Here is an 18629-nt window from a genome sequence, read left to right as displayed (position 1 = left end):
TAGAAGGGACTACTGGGACAATTGATGCTAGTTAGCTTGAGCTAAGACATTAGTGGTGATTAAGAAGACAGCAGCATTATTAAGATGAAATCTTCTGGGAAGTGTTTTCTGAGATCACCAAGAAGCCAAGGTTGTCTCTCGTGCTACAGACATTAAAATAAGAAGTTAAAAAGCTGAAGTTGACTTGCAGACCCCAAGTTGTTAAACATGTGAAAGTCATGGGATACCTGCTGAGGGAAGCTGCTAACAGACAGTGGAAACAGACCAGAGAAAGAAGTTTGTTGCAGTCAACAAAGGTGAAATGATTTGGAGATTTAAAGAGCACATTGATCTCAGACATAGACGTGCAAACTTTGGAGTTTGCCCAGCTGGTTTTCTGTTTAGTTTTGTTCCAGTATTTTCTGACCATGACATTTTAGAATGGTAATGCATATCCTGCATGATGTTGGAGTTATATAATCTGCCTTTGATTTTCATTTAGTAGGTGATTATTGTTAAAAGATTGCATGGATCTCAAAAGAGACTTTGAAGTTTGGACTTTTAATATTGTTGAGACTGTTATAGACTATGGAACTTTAGTAGTTTGACTAAATATAGTTTTAATTATGCTATGCCTATGTACTGCCCCTATAGACTCATGTATTTGAAAAACGTCTATTGAGGCTAGGGAGTAGAATTTGGAGGTTTGAATATGCTTGGCCCAGGACGTGGCATTATTAGGAGGGATGGCCATCTAGGAGTAGGTTTGGCCTTGTTGGAGGAAGTGTGTCACTGTGTAGGTGGGCTTAGAGACCCTCCTCCTAGTCATGTGGGAGCCAGTCTTCTGTTTGCCTTTGGAACAAGACATAGAACTCTCAGCTCCTCCCACATCATGCCTGACTGGATGCTGCCATGATCCCACCTTGATGATAATGAACTGAACCTCTGAAACTATAAGCCAGCCCCAATGAAATGTTGTCCTTTATAAGAGTTGCCTTGGTCATGGTATCTGTTCAAAGTAATAAAATACTAAGAGAAGTATCCAATGAAAATTGGAAAATAGGTAGAATGAATTATGCAGCTGTATGTGTCATTGCTGTTTGAGAGATTCTAGACCAAGAAAGCATCCACATTTAAAATGTGAGCCTCAACAGAGTTAAAGAAGCAATAGAACTGAGTGGATTTCAGAAATAGAGACACATGTACTGGCAAAATGTTCCAATACAGGATAAAAGAAATCTGGAGAAAATAAAAAGGTTTAAAATTTAACTTTAAAATACATACATAGTTGTAGGTAAAGATGGAATATTTTCCTTAGTATTTTGTACAATATGTAGATAGGAACTCAAAATAAATAACAGACATAAATATAAAACCTACAACTACAAAACTTCTATAATTAAATATACAGGGAAACCGCAGCTTTCTAAATCTGTGAAACTTCTTAAACATAAAAACAAAGCCATGTTCTAGAAAAAGAAATAGTAGTTTAAATTTATTAAAACGTAAAACTTTGCCTGTTATAAAGTCTTATCTGGTAAAAATGGCTGTGCTTGGAAGCCTTATGACCTTAGTTTAGTCTCCTGAATGCACAGTGGAAGAAAAGAACTGATTCCACAAACTTGTCTTCTGACCTCCATGTGCCTATCACAGCATGTATTCATACTACATAGTATACATACATACAACACACACACACATACTTCTGTGCAAATACTAATAATTATTCTATTATTAAATTAAAATTAAATAAAACATAAAACTTCAGTTCTCCAAATTATTTATTAAGAGGATAAAAACAGAAGGTATAGACTTGTAGAAATTTTGTAGTGTAAGATCCTCATTCACAAAGAAATATTTAATGATATAAAAAATAACAGTTGAAAATATACAAATGCTTTGGTAAAGAAGATGGACAGTAAGCAATAATTGGAAAATACCATAAGTAGTAGGACAAGGTAACTTAAAAGTATAATGATAAACAACTATTTTCAAAACGGATGAGTACAAAGACTCCATGTGACATTGAAGAAAATGTAGTTCATTTACACAGTGAGATGTTGTTTAGTCAGATAAAGGAATGAACTCTTGAGACCCACACACATGAAGTTTTAAATATACTCAGTGAAAAAACCTCCAGACACAAAAAATATGTCTGTGTCCACTCTATTGCTTTAGTTATAACAAAATAAAAAATATATTCTCTATTTATAGAAAGTACATCAATAATGTTCTCTGGATGGAGTGGGATTGGAAAGCAAGGGGCCAAGTGCAGATTTCAGAGAAGATCAAAGAATGCTTTGATGAGGTTAGATACATTCATGACTTTAACTGTGATGATAGTTTCAGGAGTCTTTCTACACCAATGTTTATTAAGTTATATTTTTAAATGAATATAATTTATGATTTTTGCATCAACTATAACTTAATACATATATGTATGTCAATATGTGTACATGGATATAACAGACATATATAATAATAAATTTATAACAAGTGATACATAATAATACACATATATAAATTTTTATATGTTTAGTTATTTAATTTAGCACAAAATAAACTATATTTCTATTTAGACACATGACTGGCTTTGATAAAGATGTCCTCGTGCCTTTTTCATTCTGCAACTGGCTATACAAACATCAATGGGATCATGCCATTTGAAATGTTTCTTGTTTCTTATATATTCTGTTTTCTTATAGTCATTTTCTTTTGTTTACTAGATATGTTCTTTATTTACATTTCAAATGATATCCCCTTTCCTGGGTTCCCCTCTGAAAAACCACCTATTCCCTGCCCCGAACCCCATACTCACCAAGCCACCCTCTCCCTCTTCTTGGCCCTGGCATTCCCCTACACTGAGGCATAGAACCTTCACAGGACCAAAGTCCTCTCCTCCAACTTATGACCAGCAAGGCCATTTTCTGCTACGTATGCAGCTGTAACCATGAGTCCTACCATGTGTATTCTTTGGTTGGTGGTTTAGTCCATGGGAGCTCTAGGGGTACTGGTTAGTTCATATTCTTTTTCTTCCTATAGGGCTGCAAATCTCTTCACTTCCTTGGGTCCTTTCTCTAGCTCCTCTGTTTGAGACCCTGTGCTCAGTCCTATGGTTGGCTGCAAGCATCCACCTCTGTATTTGCCAGGCACTGGTAGAGCCTCTCAGGAGACAGCTATAAACAGGCTTCTGGCAGCAAGCACTTGTTGGCATCCACAAAACTTATAACTTTTATCTCAGATTTCAAAACACCAGCACTATCATTTTCATAGAAAATATTAACTCATGTTTTGATAGAAGTGTTCCTTGAGGGCATGGTCTTATTCCCAAGGAAAGTCATGATTCAACTTTAAGAAAAAATGAATTTTTAGAAAAATCAGAGTTTAATTCAAAGGTCAAAACATGAAAACAAATAGGAAGTAAAGTCCAAATAGTTAATCATTCTCAGCTAAACAAATTCAAACTTTGTTTTTGTCTTTGCAGTTTATGTAGGGAGCTTTATTTTGGTACTAAAGGCTTTTTAGGGCTTATTCATTCTGGAAGCTCAAGCTAATGTGAAAATAATGTAATGCAAAAACCATTGGGATGCACATTGATATTTTCCACACTGTCATGATACTTTATTTGAACGAACCTTAGTATCTTGTTGTTTTATAGGTTACTTATCCTAAACTGCCATCATGTAGAACAAAGATACTTAGAAATGATCTATAAAAAGTCTCAAAACGGGCATGACTGTACAAGAGATATCACTGGTCCTGTAAGTGAGTGGTAGCTCTCAGATAAGTGTTGCTCTCCAGCTAATTCATGGACAGACAACAGAGGTCAGAAGTGAACATTCTGTTCAAAGTAGATTTTGCTAATGTGTTTGATGGGAATTTTAATCATCAGTGTCTGTGAAAAATTTTCCTTTGCTTCTTTATGATTTCTTACAGTGAAAATAATAAATATTCTCCAAACTATTCAAGTCAAGCCAACTATAGAGTTAGTAATATTCTCAGGAGTGGGCCAGATTGCAGTCACTGAGATAAGACATAATCATTTGACTAATGACATAGTCTGAATTATTGTATTCCCTAGGGGCACCTCTTGAGAAGAAAGTCTTGAAGAGACGGTGGGAATTTCTTCTCCTTGTGTATGTCTAATGTTCACAGGGCTTTTCTTTTTTTTTAATTCATTAATTAGCAACACCTTGACTGTACTTTCTCCTCCCTCCTCTCCTCTATTTCCTTCCCTCCTACCTGTGCACCCCCATCCACTCTTCCTCCCTTTCTTCTCAGAAAAGCTGAGGCCTCTCAGGGATATTAACCACCTTGGGATCTCAAATTACAGTAAGACTAGGGGCATCTTCTCCAATTAAGGCTTGAAGAGGCAACTCAGTAGTGAGAAAGAGTCAGACAGGAAACAGAGTCCAAGACAATCTGTTCCTGCTGTTAGGGGTGACCAAAAGAAGACAAAGCTGCAGAAATGTTACATATGTGCAGAGGGCTGAGGTCAGTCCCTTGCATACACCCTTGTTGGCGATTCAGTCTCTGTGGGACCCTATGGACCCAGGTTAATTGATTCTGTATGTTTTCTTGTGGTGTCCTTGACCTCCCTGGCTCCTACAATCTTTTCTCCACCTCTTCAAGGGGATTTCCCAAGCTCCATCTAATCTTTGTCTCTGGGTCTCTTCATTTGTTTTCATCAGTTGCTATGTGAAAGCTTCTCTGATGAAGGCTATGCTAGGCTCTTATCTGTGTTGCTGGTGCTGGTGTGGCCTCTGGGAAAGCAGGCAGAGTTGTACGTCAGAAAATGGAAGCTAGGAAATAGGGTTGTTCATGGGGCTTTTAAAGTAGAAATTATTAACTACATTTTAAACTGAAAAACTGATGAGATCCTTTGTATATGTTAAGCCTAGGGAGTGGCACTATTAGAAGGTGTGGCCATGTTCAAGTAGGTGTGGCCTTTTTGGAGTGGGCGTGGCACTGTGGATGTGGGCTTTAAGAACCTCATCCTAGCTGGCTCAAAGCTAGTATTCTGCCAGCAGTCTTCAGATGAAGATGTAGAACTCTCAGCTCTTCTTGCACCATGCCTGTCTAGATGCTGCTGTGTTCCTGACTTGATGATAAGGGACTGAACCTCTGAACCTGTAAGCCAGCCCCAAATAAATGTTGTCCTTATAAGAGTTGCCTTGGTCAAGGTGTCTGTTCACAACAGTAAAACTGGGATTCAAAGACTGATCCAATTGCCAATCTTCTGAAACATCCAGATAGTGGATTGTCACTAGAATCACTCTGTAGAATGTCAGAGGGTTTCTATACCAGTGTCCAGACAGAAAGACCAAAGAAGAGTGAAAATCAGACTATCAATTTGAGGTACATCATTGAGATGGAGCATTGGGCTGGGAAGGGTCTAAAAGAAAGAACATGGGAGTGGTTGAAATTATAGCCATATATATATATATATATATATATATATATATATATATATATATATATATATATATATATATATATATGGCTATAATTTGAAAAAGAGGAAGGAGTGGTATATGGGAGGATTTAGGTAAAACAAAAAGAGGTGGGGAATGTTGTAATTATAATCTCAGAAATAAATGAAGATACTGTCAGCTCTACTTGAGATCGCAGTGTCACTGAGGACTTTATAGATTTCATTTTATTTTAAATGATGATGCCATGATTTTGTTCCTTAAAATAAAAGGTGGAATCAGACACAATAAGGAGATTATATTGCAAAGGACAAATTTTTCTTAACAAATTTAATTATTTGATCTTCTAACCCAATTGCATAGATGAATAACAATGGAAGTAAAAAGGAAGCAATATGTCTTGATTGCCAGTATAATAGTGCCTGTAAGACATTACAACAATTAATTAAAAATAGCCTCCATCTGGAATACAAGTTGGCTTCATAAGAACAAAAGAACAATATGAAACACTTTCAGAGGTCAGTCTGGGACTCCCAACTTGCTGCTCTCCAAGAACCATTTATAAAAGTCCTTGTGGGGCAGCAATGGTCTGAGATGACAGAGATGACAAATCCTTCTGTTTCATGCTGGCTTCGCCTTAGAATGCATTAGATGGAAATAAACTTCAGAATCTTCCAGTAACTACACACCACGCAAATTAGTAACAATTGTGAAACAAACATAACATGGTGGTGGACAATATATAAGATCTTTTCAAATCTCTAAAAAAACCTCTAGAAGTACTTGCTAAAGAAACTAAGCTACCTCTTGTACCACATCTGCAGAGACAATATATCCATCACACAGATTGGTTAGACTAAAAAGCATAGAAACAGAAAGAAGCTACTGAAAAAAGTGGGTAGGATATTTTACATTTAATGAGATTCAATGCTCAGCCTAAAGGCACACAACTACAAACTTTGGGGGAAATATAGTATTTCAGTGTCTCCAGTTTAATATAAGTGACCTGTTCTGATGTCCCTCTACCTGAGAATAAGTATTGTCCATGTCCAGCTATGATAAGACCTCAAAAGTTGGAGATGATCTTGGAGGTAGTTGGCAGGACAATATATGTAACCTTCATAATAGAGATCATGTGAATGTGGAGAGGGCTTCATCAAAAAACAACTTCAGGATTGTCTCCTTGGAATCTGTGGACTGCTCGAGGAAATTATAACATAGTGTAATGGAAAGATATGGAAAAGGTACCATGTGATTCCACTCTTAGTTGTCTAGGCCAGAAAGATTAGCCTGGGTTTTGAAAGTTCTCACTGTCCAAGGCTTATGTTGGGGACAGAACTTGGGGGCCATGCAACTGGGGAAGCCAGTCCAGAGCAAGAATGAGTTCAAGGTGTGTCCAAATACTGAAAATCTCCTCCGCATATGGCAGGAGTTAGGACTGTTGCCTCCTTGCTCTAGGCCTGTATGCTCTGGTGCATGTAACTGTATGACCCCTGTCTTAGTTAGTTTGTACTGGCTGGTTTTGTGTGTCAACTTGACACAAGCTGGAGTTATCACAGAGAAGGGAGCTTCAGTTGGGGAAGTGCCTCCATGAGACCCAGCTGTGGGGCATTTTCTCAATTAGTGATCAAGGGGGTAAGGCCCCTTGTGGGTGGTGCCATCCCTGGGCTGGAAGTCTTGTGTTCTATAAGAGTAGGCCAGGGGAAGCAAGCCAGTAATAAACATCTCTCCATGGCCTCTGCATCAGCTCCTGCTTCCTGACCTGTTTGAGTTCCAGTCCTGTCTTCCTCTGGTGATCAACAGCAATGTGGAAGTAAGCCAAATAAACCCTTTCCTCCCCAACTTGCTTCTTGGTCATGATGTTTGTGCAGGAATAGAAACCCTGACTAAGACAGAGTTTTACTGCTGTGAATAGACACCATGACCAAGGCAACTCTAAGGATAACATTTAATTGGGGCTGGCTTACTGGTTGAGAGATTTAATCCAGTAACAATCAGGCAGGAGCATGAGAGTATCCATACAGGCATGGTGCAGGCAGAACTGAAAGTTCTACATCTTCATCTGAAGGGTGCTAGTGGAAGACTCACTTCCAGGCAGTTAGGAATGAGGGTATTAAAGCCATGCCCACAGTGACACACCTATTCCAACAAGGCCACACCTCCAACTCATGCCACTCCCTGGGCCAAGCATATTCAAAGCATGACAACTCCCCCTTTCTGCCACCTCTGATGTAGTCATGTAGCTTGTTGGCCAAATTACAATTTTTAACTTCCTCCCTCCCTATAAGGACATGTCTAGCAAGCACCTGGAATTCTTCTTACTGATAGTACCAGAACCTCGGTAATAGCAAATAATAAGCAATCACCCTGAAAACCTCCATCCACTCCCCAACGTTAATATAGCACTTGTTTTCCCCGGTAGAGGAGAGCTACTTCACTGAAAAACCTCTTGGAGAAGGCACTCAAGCCAGCTGAGATCGTGCGAGTCTTCCTGCCCAGATAAGGTTCATTCTTTCTAGCCCTGCCCCAGGATTCCATGCTTCCTGGATACCTGGAGGGCATGAGCAGAACTGACATCCACATGGAATCAACACAACTTCGGTTCTAGCAAGGATGGTTGAGTGCTTCTCAGTAGTTGGCATCAGCCCAAAGGGCCTCACATACCGAGGGCTGGGAACCTATCTTTTCCTCCTTTGTTTTCAGATTATGCCATCATTTCAGTTTCAGATATTGGAAGGATAATTGAAGCCTTCTGTATAGGGCACTCCCTGTTGCTGGCAGAAGATCCCTAATCCTCTGCCTGATCCCGAACAGCCCTTTTGATGTTAGCAAAAACTATCTTTTCTCTTCTTTAAAAATAAAGAAAAATGGTTATGCAGCATCCAGTAACTACCACTTAGGGTGGTTGCTGGAACTATTAAAACCTACAGGTAGGCTGACATATTGGGGTCATTACAGAATTCCCTGACAGCCATAAGGATGCAGGAAGTTCTTCATTGGATGAAGCATTTCCTTTTCCTTTTTATCATTTAGGATACCATATCAGATTAAAATGAATAAATAACCCTCAGATTAGAAAAATATGGGCCCTTTTTTCATATCCCCTGTCTTAGGGTTTTACATCTGTGAGGATACACCATGTGGTCAACTCTTGTAAAGGACATTTAATTTAGGCTGGCTTACAGGTTCAAAGTTCTGTCCATTATTAATTAGCAAGGCAAGAGGTCTGGGTGGCAGCACTAGTGTGGAAAGAATCTGGTGATACCAGATGCAGACGACCAAGTTAAACCCTGTAGACAGACTACCCAGACTTGTTGCTTAGCATCTTCTCAGCTAAGGATTAATCAGCGCAGGGCAGTAAAACCTGAATAGGGATGCTGGGCAGAGCTTTGCTGCTAAAACTGAAGCTTCAGATGACTTAACCTAGACCAATGCAGCTGGTTCTCACCCAAACAGATAAAACTTAGATGTTCGTTCTTTCTTTCTTTCTTTTTTTTCTTCCTTCTTCCTTCCTCTCTTCCTTTCCTTCCTTCTCCTCTCTCTCTCTCTCTCTCTCTCTCTCTCTCCTCTCTCTCTCTCTCTCTCTCTCTCTCTCTCTCTCTCTCTCTCTCTCTCTCTCTCTTCCCTTTTTGGTTTTTGTATATTTGTTTTTTCCTGTTTTTAAATTTTGTTTGAATGGTATTTTTTTCCTTAAGTAACAGAAATAATTCGTTGTCAATGTTCCCTTCATCGGAAATATTGACTAACTGGCTATAGTCTATTATGGGACTAACCACTCAAAAACTAAGTAATTTATCTCAAACCTTATGAAGTGATTTGGACTTTAAAAAATACAGGAAAATCATCAGCTGAGGCTAAAAGAACATTGCCTCTGGTGGAAAAGAAATTATGGACTGCTGAAGATCCAGAACTCAGTTGTATTTTTGTTGTTTTGTCTTCTAAAAATTATGATTATATAGCTAACAGGAGCCTGTTATTTCTGTTCCCTGGGAGATTCTATCAGCACCTGACCAATACAGATGCAGGTACTCACATCCAATCATCCAACTGAGCATTGAGACTCCAATAGAAGAGCTATGGGAAGGACTGAAGGAGCGGAAGGGAATTGCAACCCCATACAAAGAACAATATCAACTAACTGGACCACCCAGAGGTCCACCAACCAAACCACTAACCAAAGAGGGAGGGAGCTATGACTCCACATACATATGTAGCAGAGGATGGACTTATTTGACATTGATGGAAGGGGAGGCCCTTGGAACTGTGGAGGCTTGATGCCCAAGCATAGGGGAATGGTAGGGCAGTGAGGCAGGAGTGGGTGAGTGGGTAGAGGAGCACCCTCATAGAGGCAAAGTAGGGGGGAAGAGGAGTTGGGATGGGAGTCTGTGGAGGGGTAACAAGGAAGGGGGATATCATTTGAAATGTGAATGAATAAAATGATTAATAAAAAATTATGGTTATGCTCTATGTCTTTACTCCTAAAAGGTATGTTATTTTAATATTACAAAAACACAATTGGGAGATTTAAAACTTCTTTTAAAAATTTTAAACATTTACAACATTAAAAAGAATAAACATCTATGATTTAAAAATATTATTGTAGCTCTTTTTAGACTCAGAAAGCAACAAGTCTCAGTGTTTTATATTGCACTAAATTTATATACATCCAGCTTTCTGGATAGAGGAAACCCCTCTTTCAGAGTTTGCAGGCACATTAAAGAATATTCATGCCTTTAAACCCAAATCACTTTTTAAAAGCCTCAATAGTACCCAAGTTAATTTGATCACGATGCTTTGGTTAATATGAAACTAACATTTTGCCCTTTGGAACTAAAATTACTAAGGTCCATGTAAAATGAACCAACTAGCTCATATGTTTACCTCTTTTTGAATGCAATGTATAATTACTAAATTAATAAAAATACAGAATTGTGATTGATAAAGCCTGTCAAAACTCTAATTTACTTTTTATTGCTCTTGAGAAATTCACTGTAAGTGTGCTGTCATGAATAAGTTTGCTTCTGATACCAATCAATCTAATTAAAGATCTGTGTTCTTAATTAGTGCCATTTAGTAGAAATAAAATGTAAACTATGTATAATTTTCCAGAAAACACATTAAAACTAGCAAAATAGGTAAAAGTCATTTTATATCAGTACATTTCTTTTTTATCTTCCAATATATCTCATACAAGATTTCAATAACAAATCAGTACAAAAATTAATAGGGAGATATGTTTTTCCCTCTTTAATTTTGTTTATATTATTTAGTATTCTATCTATGTAATAGAGGTAAGACCATTTATTGGAGTATAGTTTATTTTGAATAGACAAGCTACTACTAATTATTCTAAAAATATTATTTATTACCATCATGTTATCTTTCATAACACATAATAACTGCATATGACACATCCTAGTAGTTAGCAATGTCCAAAGTAATATATTTTCTTCATGGATGTAAATTTAATTTAATTTCATTTAAGAGCCTCAATTTATAAAGTTTCTAGAGTTTTTTAAAGGGTGTTTAAAGGTAATATTAAAATAGAGTACCTTTAGGAGTAAAGACATAGAACATAACCATAATTTTTAGAAGGCCAAACCAAAATGCAATTTTAAAAGGTTACCGAGAAACACCACCACTCCCCCAAAATGTTGCCTATTAACTAGACTTCTCCTGGCTTCTATACACAGGTCACATGTGTTAGCAGTTTTTCCTTTATCAGCTACTTTAAAAACGTGGAATAAATGATGTGTTATTATTGTCTTTAACATTCTTAAATGTCCATGAGACAGGCAACATGGCTACTAAAACACACTAGATTTTAGAAAGGGCTGCTAAATTAAATCAGCTTATATACCTTAAGAGTATGTTAACCTCAGAATAAAAGATTAAAAATTGTTAGATTGGGGAAGAGGTTTTTAATCTTATTTCAACAGGACTTGTAGGAGATTATTTGCTTGTAAGACTTATGATGAATGAATGCAACAAAATCAGAGGAGCCTAGACTGCCCTCCTGAAGGATCCTGATCCAGGCAGGACTGAGATATCCCCATATCCCACTTCCATTTCCACCATCCCCAGGCCTTTCCTCTGCTTTATTTACTGCAACACAGGTGACTTCCACTAGGAAGCCTCCATATATGGAGGTTGCAGACATTTTAGATGCCAAATTCAGTACACACACACACACACACACACACAGAGAGAGAGAGAGAGAGAGAGAGAGAGAGAGAGAGAGATAGTCATTTGTTTGAGTTGCTCAAACAGCCTCAAATTCATGCGTAGTCTTCCAGAATCAGCCTTCTGAGTTCTGATAACAGCAAGGTGATAGTACACCCTGCTGAAAGGCAATATTTTGATTACTAGCAAGTGCACACAATTTTGTAATGAATCACACAACATACTTGTGTATAGTGATTATACTTTCTAAAGAACACTAATATTAAAAAAATAATAAAAAGGAGACAGATTTTTTTCTCTGCCAACTTATAATACTTGTGTTTTTTTCTGATAAAAGAATATTTTTCAATTTTAGTTGCTAGCTTGCTTTCATCATAATTATATCACTTGAAAATCACTGGCTTTGATCCAGAATTTCCAGTTTGTAACAATCTATTCCAGGATTGAACTTTTTCATTTCCAAGGCTAACAGAGGAGCTTCTGTGAAAATTTTAGATTCTATCTTCCTAAATTTAGCAAAGCTCTTCTGCTAAAGCTTCACTCCAGCCCAAGAATTTTATGATACTTTGGATACCACACCACGTAAAAGTACAATTGTTTGTATCCTGTTATATACAACTATGATTCTGCATTCATTTGCTTATTATGTAGCTTTTAATAGTAACCACATATGTTTATTTTATGTGTATGACATTTTTCATAAAGATGGAATCAAGCTTAATAACAACCCATTACCTCATCAAGTTGTCATACATTTGAGGGAAGAAAATTTAAAATCTATCATGTGACTGTAAGTGAAATTTAAGGGGTAGATTATTTATCTACATTTGTGTGGCTCTAAATTTCAAACCCCATCCTCAAACATTCAAGACACACACACACACACACACACACACACACACACACACACACAGTAGGTCTTCTAGAAATTTGAAGCCAAAAGTGTGCTATGACAATTAAGATCATCCAGAATGAACTCCAGTTCAGCTGAAACTTGGTATCCTTTCAGTGAGCATCTAACCTCTCTCCTACTGCTTTATGCATCTGCCTCCTCTCAGCCAGTTTTCTACTTTCTGCCTCTGTGAAACAAACTTTTAAGTTAGAGAAAGAGAGCTGTGACAGGATCTTACTCTATAATGGAGGCTGACTTCAAATTGTTCATCCTCCTGCCTCAGGCTCCAGAATGCTGAAGCTGCAAGTCTGCCTCATCTGTACCATCAAGCCTGTCGAGATGAACTTTCACAGATTGCACAGATTTGTGGGTAGTTCTGAAACTTTTTTTCCTGTTGGAAATTTTATAAGCCAGGGTCACTATTGGAAGCTGGCATTTTTCCAGCTGTCCGGTTGTTAACATATATTCCAGTGGCAAAGATAAGACCTGATCATAAGTGCCTATGTATCAGAAGAAATCCCAAGTCCTCTCTCAAAACTGAACATAGACTATCTAAGACCAAAGTAGAAAATTTTAATAAATGTTTCATTAAGCCATAGTTAAGGGCTCAGAATTGCTTGAATTAATTTCCAAAATTTTCATTTTCAAAAAGCTGACATTTATCCAAGCAAAATAAACATAAAAAGAAGAAACCCTTCAGATTTTCCATATGGTCCACACACAATGCTCATGCTTGTTTCCAAACAAGCCCAACTGCACTTATGACCAAAACAATTTCTAAATCATAGACATATTGAAACAAGACACTCCTCATCTAGAACATCAGTCTCCTCTGCTTTGGCATTACAAATAAAATTATTATATTATTGTATTTACATTACTGAAGTCATCCATGAGCTTAACAGAGCAATTTAAAATTAATTTGTCTTCATATCATGTAAGTGTATTACATTATATCATGTTGCTTTGAATAAATCAACACTTAAATCTTTTAACAAATTTACTGGTGTATTACTGATACACAAAACTACATATGTCTAATGTTTACAATTTCATGAATTTGAACACATGTGATACTCACAAAATAAAAAATAAATAATAGATATTCCTTATATTCAAGTTTTTTTCTGTCCTTTATTTTTGTTTTTTTAAAGCACTCATAACACAAGTTAAGGTCATGCTATAGTATTTTATTATTGTATTGTTTGATACATCTCTATGACTTACTCATTAAATATAACAAACTTTCTACCAATTTATCAATAAATTACAAGTCTCCTCACCTCAAACTTTGCATTCCTGGCAATTACCATTTTATTCTCTGTTTCTGTAGGTTTGACTATTGTGCTGGGTAGTTTTATGTCAACGTGATATATGCCAGAGTTTTCTGAAAGAAGGAAAACTCAATTGAGAAAAATGCCTCCATAAAATGTGACTGTAAGGCATTTTCTTAATTAGTGCTTGGCAATAAGTAACTTATCTAATTGAAGTCTCTGAGAGTACTTCTGATAGTCTTTGAAAGGTTATGTGCAACCATGCATGTTTCCATGCCCAAGGAAAGAAGTTTAGCTGTGAGTCTTCTTAACTTCCGGTGTACCATAGAAAATTTGGCTTCAAATTTCATTTAAAATATCCAAAATAATAATACAATATTCTATGTTGTGGAATAACTTCCTGTGAGATCGATGCATTCCATCAGGCAGGAAGCTCTTTAAGAAGAAAAGTAACAACTTAAAATTGTTTTAAGATGTCCCTGGAAATGACCAGATTCACTATCTTCCTACCTGACAAATTGAATAGTAAAAAACAGAGATCTGTTCAGATGCAAGGAAGCTGAGCTGTAAGGAAGACTCTCCAACAAACCAAGCTGCAAAGCAGACCCTGAGGTCAGGCCAGCTGCCTAAAGAAGTGAAAACATTCAGCTGACTGGAAGAGGTTTAGACTCATTGGGGCACCTGGAATGAATACTCTATAATCTGTTGAGCTGCCCATTGGCTGTTCAGTGTACTCTAGGTTCCTAATTTTGTGAGTTGTCACACATGCTGGGGTGGGCTTTGGTGATGTAGCTGCCTTTGAGTAATTTCTGCTCCTATCAGTATCCTCTCATCCTATCCATATGAACTCCAATGAAATTCATTGGTTCACCCGATTGGATGTTGGTAGCATCTGAACTTTGGCCCATTGTAGATTCCTTATCTAGGGTAAGTAGATGTGTGTGTTGTCTCTCTCCAGGAAAAGTTCTGATGCAAAAACCCACTAAAAATTTGTAATGACATATTTTAGAAATTAAGAATTTGTTTATGATTCAATTTTTCCAAATATAAGCAAAGTGGTCAGCTGAAAAAGAAATAGCACCAAAGAATTTAAAATTAAAAAGTGGTGTTTATGTTCTGGGTGACTACATACTGATGTGCTAGTAGACTTAAGAATGTAGAGTAAAAATTCTGTCCAAATAAGGGTATCATTTGGAGAAAATAGAGCTCGAATTGTTTTATGATAGAATTTTTTTTTTTTTTTTTTTTTTTTTTTTTTTTTTTTAGCAAAGTGAACCACAGGTTAACTGCATAAAGCCTGTACATTTCCTAAAATCTGAGCAAAATTTAAAGTTTGCATAAATATATGCTATGAGGGATTCGTCATGTTACCAAAGAAAAAAAGTAAGCAACAACCTAACTACAAACTCTTTTAGTCTACAAAGAAGTTCTGACTGCAAGATATACCAGGACAATGTTGTCACCATGCTTGTGAGAGTAACTTGTCGGTCATCAATAGGAGGAGAGGCCCTTGATTCTGTGAAGGCTCTATGCTCCCATGTAGGGGAATGCCAGGGCCAGGAATTGGGAGTGGGTGAGTTAGTGAGCAGGGGGATGGGGAAGAGGATAGGGGGGGTTTCAAAGGGGAAATGAGGAAGGGAAATAACACTTAAAATGTAAATAAAGAAAATATCTAATTAAAAAAAGTTGTCTAACAATAGAGTGTGGGGAGATGAGGATGTGCAGACGAGAACAAGGTGAGAGACTCATTTGTGCAATTATTCCATGCCCAATAATCAACCAAACAGTAGACATGAAAGGAGGTGAAAACCTGAAAGCAGCTTCTAAATACTAGGACACTACTAGAAGCTATAAATATGGTGTTTGAATCTTTCATTTGATTTTAATTCTAGTTTGTGCCCTGAAATGTCCATACATTCAACATTCTTGAAGAAATTACCAAAAGAACAAGAGAAAAAATATCAACCACTAGTCACTTAAAAAAATACAAAAACGCATGGCCAGAAAAATATATATTCTCAAAATTCTTTCTCCAGAAAGACTAATGCTTTTGTTTGTTTGATGACACACTGGAAAACTTTCTTTTTTCAGTAAATAAATCAGAGATATTTATCAAACTGGACACAATGTACAAAACAATTGGTCTTGGTGAAGAAATCTTTGTGGTTAATAGCTCTCAGTTCACAGGCTTTTGGAGTTGCTTAATACGACATTTTAGTGGAATCTTCTATGCCCTGAGAAAGCACCTAAGTATCAAAGACATAGGGAAAATAAGAGTTGTAGATGCAAGTATGTGTGATGCATAATACATTGCCTCTGCAGGATATTGTGGATCCTTACAAAACTACAAATGGCAATAATGAATCTGGCTATTTCATATTCAGGTGAAATAATCTCAGCAAACCCACCTGAGTTGATGAGAGATATCTAAACAGAGATCTGGTTGACTCCAAATTCCATGCTACTTATAACTACCAACTTCAGGTATTGTCAGTAGAGTGAGTACCTCTTAGTTCATACAAACCTATGAATTAGCTTTAACAAACTCAATCCCTCTACATCTATACCTTTAGCTGATCAGCTCTATTTCTTCTATAAGTCTATTGTTTTGAGGACAAATACAGAGGTGGATGCTCTGAGCTAATCACTGGACTGAGCACAAGGTCTCCAATGGAGGAGCTACAGAAAGGACTGAAGGAGCTGAAGGAGCTTGCAGCTACATAGGAGAAATGAGAATACGAACCAACCAGCACCCCCATACCTCCCAGGGACTAAACCCCTAACCAAAGAGTACACATGGAAAAACCCATGGCTCCAGGTGTATATGTAACAGAGGATGGCCTTGTTGGACATCAGTGGGAGGACAGGCCCTTGGTCCTGAGAAGGCTCAATGACACAGTATAGGGGAGGCCAGAAAAGGGGATAACATTTGAAATGTAAATAAAGAAAATATCTAATAAAAAAAAGAGATGCACTAGGAACACACACATAAAAAATCTTCTAAAATGTTATAGTTTTGCACAATATTAAAATTGTTATTAGTTTGTATTCTAAAAAAAGAAATACTCATATGTGACATAATATTAAATACTTCATTAGATAGTAAATGTAAAGAACATGTGAATGTGTCATGTGACCATAACAATTATGAGATTTAAAATTTGTTCTGTTTCCAGAACAAGGTTTAGTTTATACCTACATTGTACCATTTCGATCTTTTCTTGGTATTGATTGGTAGAATGACAGTCAACTCACAGACCTGAGCCTGTGGTAGTCATTTCCATAGCTATTTGAAAAAAAAAATTCAGGGGACTTATTGTGGCACTGCGACTTGGGGAGTAGAGGAAATGAAATACATGCTGAGAAGAGGTTTCTGTCTAAGTGTGCTATAATTTCTAGTCTTGGAAACTACTTTCCAATCTTCCAAGGACTCCAACACATTCCCTCTATTGAATTCATGGTACTTTCTTGTTCCTTTGTAATGTGCTGTCCTGTTTTGCTTCACTTAGCTCCAGTTGGCTTTCTCTTTGTGCAGCCAAGAATCCTAGCAGCAAGGATGCCAGAGTTGATATTCATCAAAAGGATAAACAGACAAAATTTCACTGACCTCAAAGAACAGTTGGTTTCAAGGGAATTATGTCTTTTGTTATAAATGTAGACTTTAACTAAGAATTACTCTCTATGAGAACTTTAAATGTATACAGTGTTCACCTATATATTCAAGTTAATCCACATTCTGAAGACTTCTTTTTTAGGCAATAATGATTTTAAGATGTCAGCCAAGCAGTGGTGGCACATGCCTTTAATCCCAGCACTTGGGAGGCAGAGGCAGGCAGATTTCTGAGTTTGAGGCCAGCCTGGTCTACAGAGTGAGTTACAGGACAGCCAGGGCTACACAGAGAAACCATGTCACAAAAATCCAAACACAGACACACACACAATGTCAGGAACTGCAGTTCAGGTAAGCACATATCAAAAGTAAAAGAGAATTTGTCTCAAACAGATATGCACTCAAATCCTGGAAGCTACCTGTCTAAGTGACCTTTGTTGGTTACTTGTAATTATTCTCCTCCTTCTTATCCTGTTGTCCTCCTCCTTTTTCTCCTCATTCTTTTATTCTAGATGGAGGTATCTCAACTTACAGATGTTTATTCTGAATGCAATCTGACACATAGACAATATGTTCCAGTTTGAATTTCTTGCCAGTTTATACTTCTCTATTGTGTTGCTAATAAGTACCACTGTTGTATATTTCAATACCTCAGTTTTCCATACAAAAGTTCTATTCAATTTTCTTTCTATCCTTTCTGCATCATTTTTAAAAGAAAGATTTGTCTTTTCATTCATGCATTTGAGCATCATAAGTATAAGTTAGAGTTGTTCCCCTTGAGAATGATTCATGTTTGGGTGATAGAAATCTAGCAATAGTCCATCAAAACAGGATAGGTAGAACTACTGGAAGACATTTTTTGTGTGTTTATTTGCTGTCTTTATGACAAGATATTTTAAGGTGTCTTTGTGTGGATGTGTGATTGTGTTTGTGTATGTGAAACCCTGGCTGCCTTGGAACTCAGTCTGCAGACCAAGCCAGCCAAGGACTCAAGGATCTCTTGGCATTCTCTTCTGGGTTCTGGGATTAAAGGTGGTATATACCACCATCCCAGGCAGAAATCTAAGTCCTATGACAGCATGAGATATGACCATCTTACTTAGAATATAATTTAAAATAAAATTTCTAAGATCACAGTTCACAAACTACTAATGGAATAATCTTCTTGGATAACTATTAGATGTCTGAGACCCATTGTGATTGAGATATAAAACTTAAATACCTTGCCTGGTGGTGTTTTTTTTGTTTTGTTTTGTTTT

The 18629-nt window shown here is 37.1% G+C and overlaps 1 protein-coding gene across 6 annotated transcripts in view; it reads right to left on the bottom strand.

Annotated features, from left to right (window-relative positions):
• The window catches only part of Nox4 (NADPH oxidase 4), a 178832-nt gene that overhangs the window by 156642 nt on the left and 3561 nt on the right, over window positions 1-18629 (bottom strand). For all 6 annotated transcript variants that reach the window (XM_031387254.1, XM_031387255.1, XM_031387253.1 and 3 more), the window contains exon 2: window positions 13770-13873. In XM_031387254.1, the coding sequence (XP_031243114.1) occupies window positions 13770-13799 (30 nt within the window). In that variant the 5' untranslated portion in view covers window positions 13800-13873. The remainder of the gene's footprint in view (window positions 1-13769; window positions 13874-18629) is intronic.

This window comes from Mastomys coucha, unplaced genomic scaffold (genome assembly GCF_008632895.1).
Source record: "Mastomys coucha isolate ucsf_1 unplaced genomic scaffold, UCSF_Mcou_1 pScaffold21, whole genome shotgun sequence".
Taxonomy (NCBI): Eukaryota; Metazoa; Chordata; class Mammalia; order Rodentia; family Muridae; genus Mastomys; species Mastomys coucha.
The sequence above is the reverse complement of the archived record's forward strand: the minus strand, read 5'-3'. Positions and strand labels throughout refer to the sequence as shown.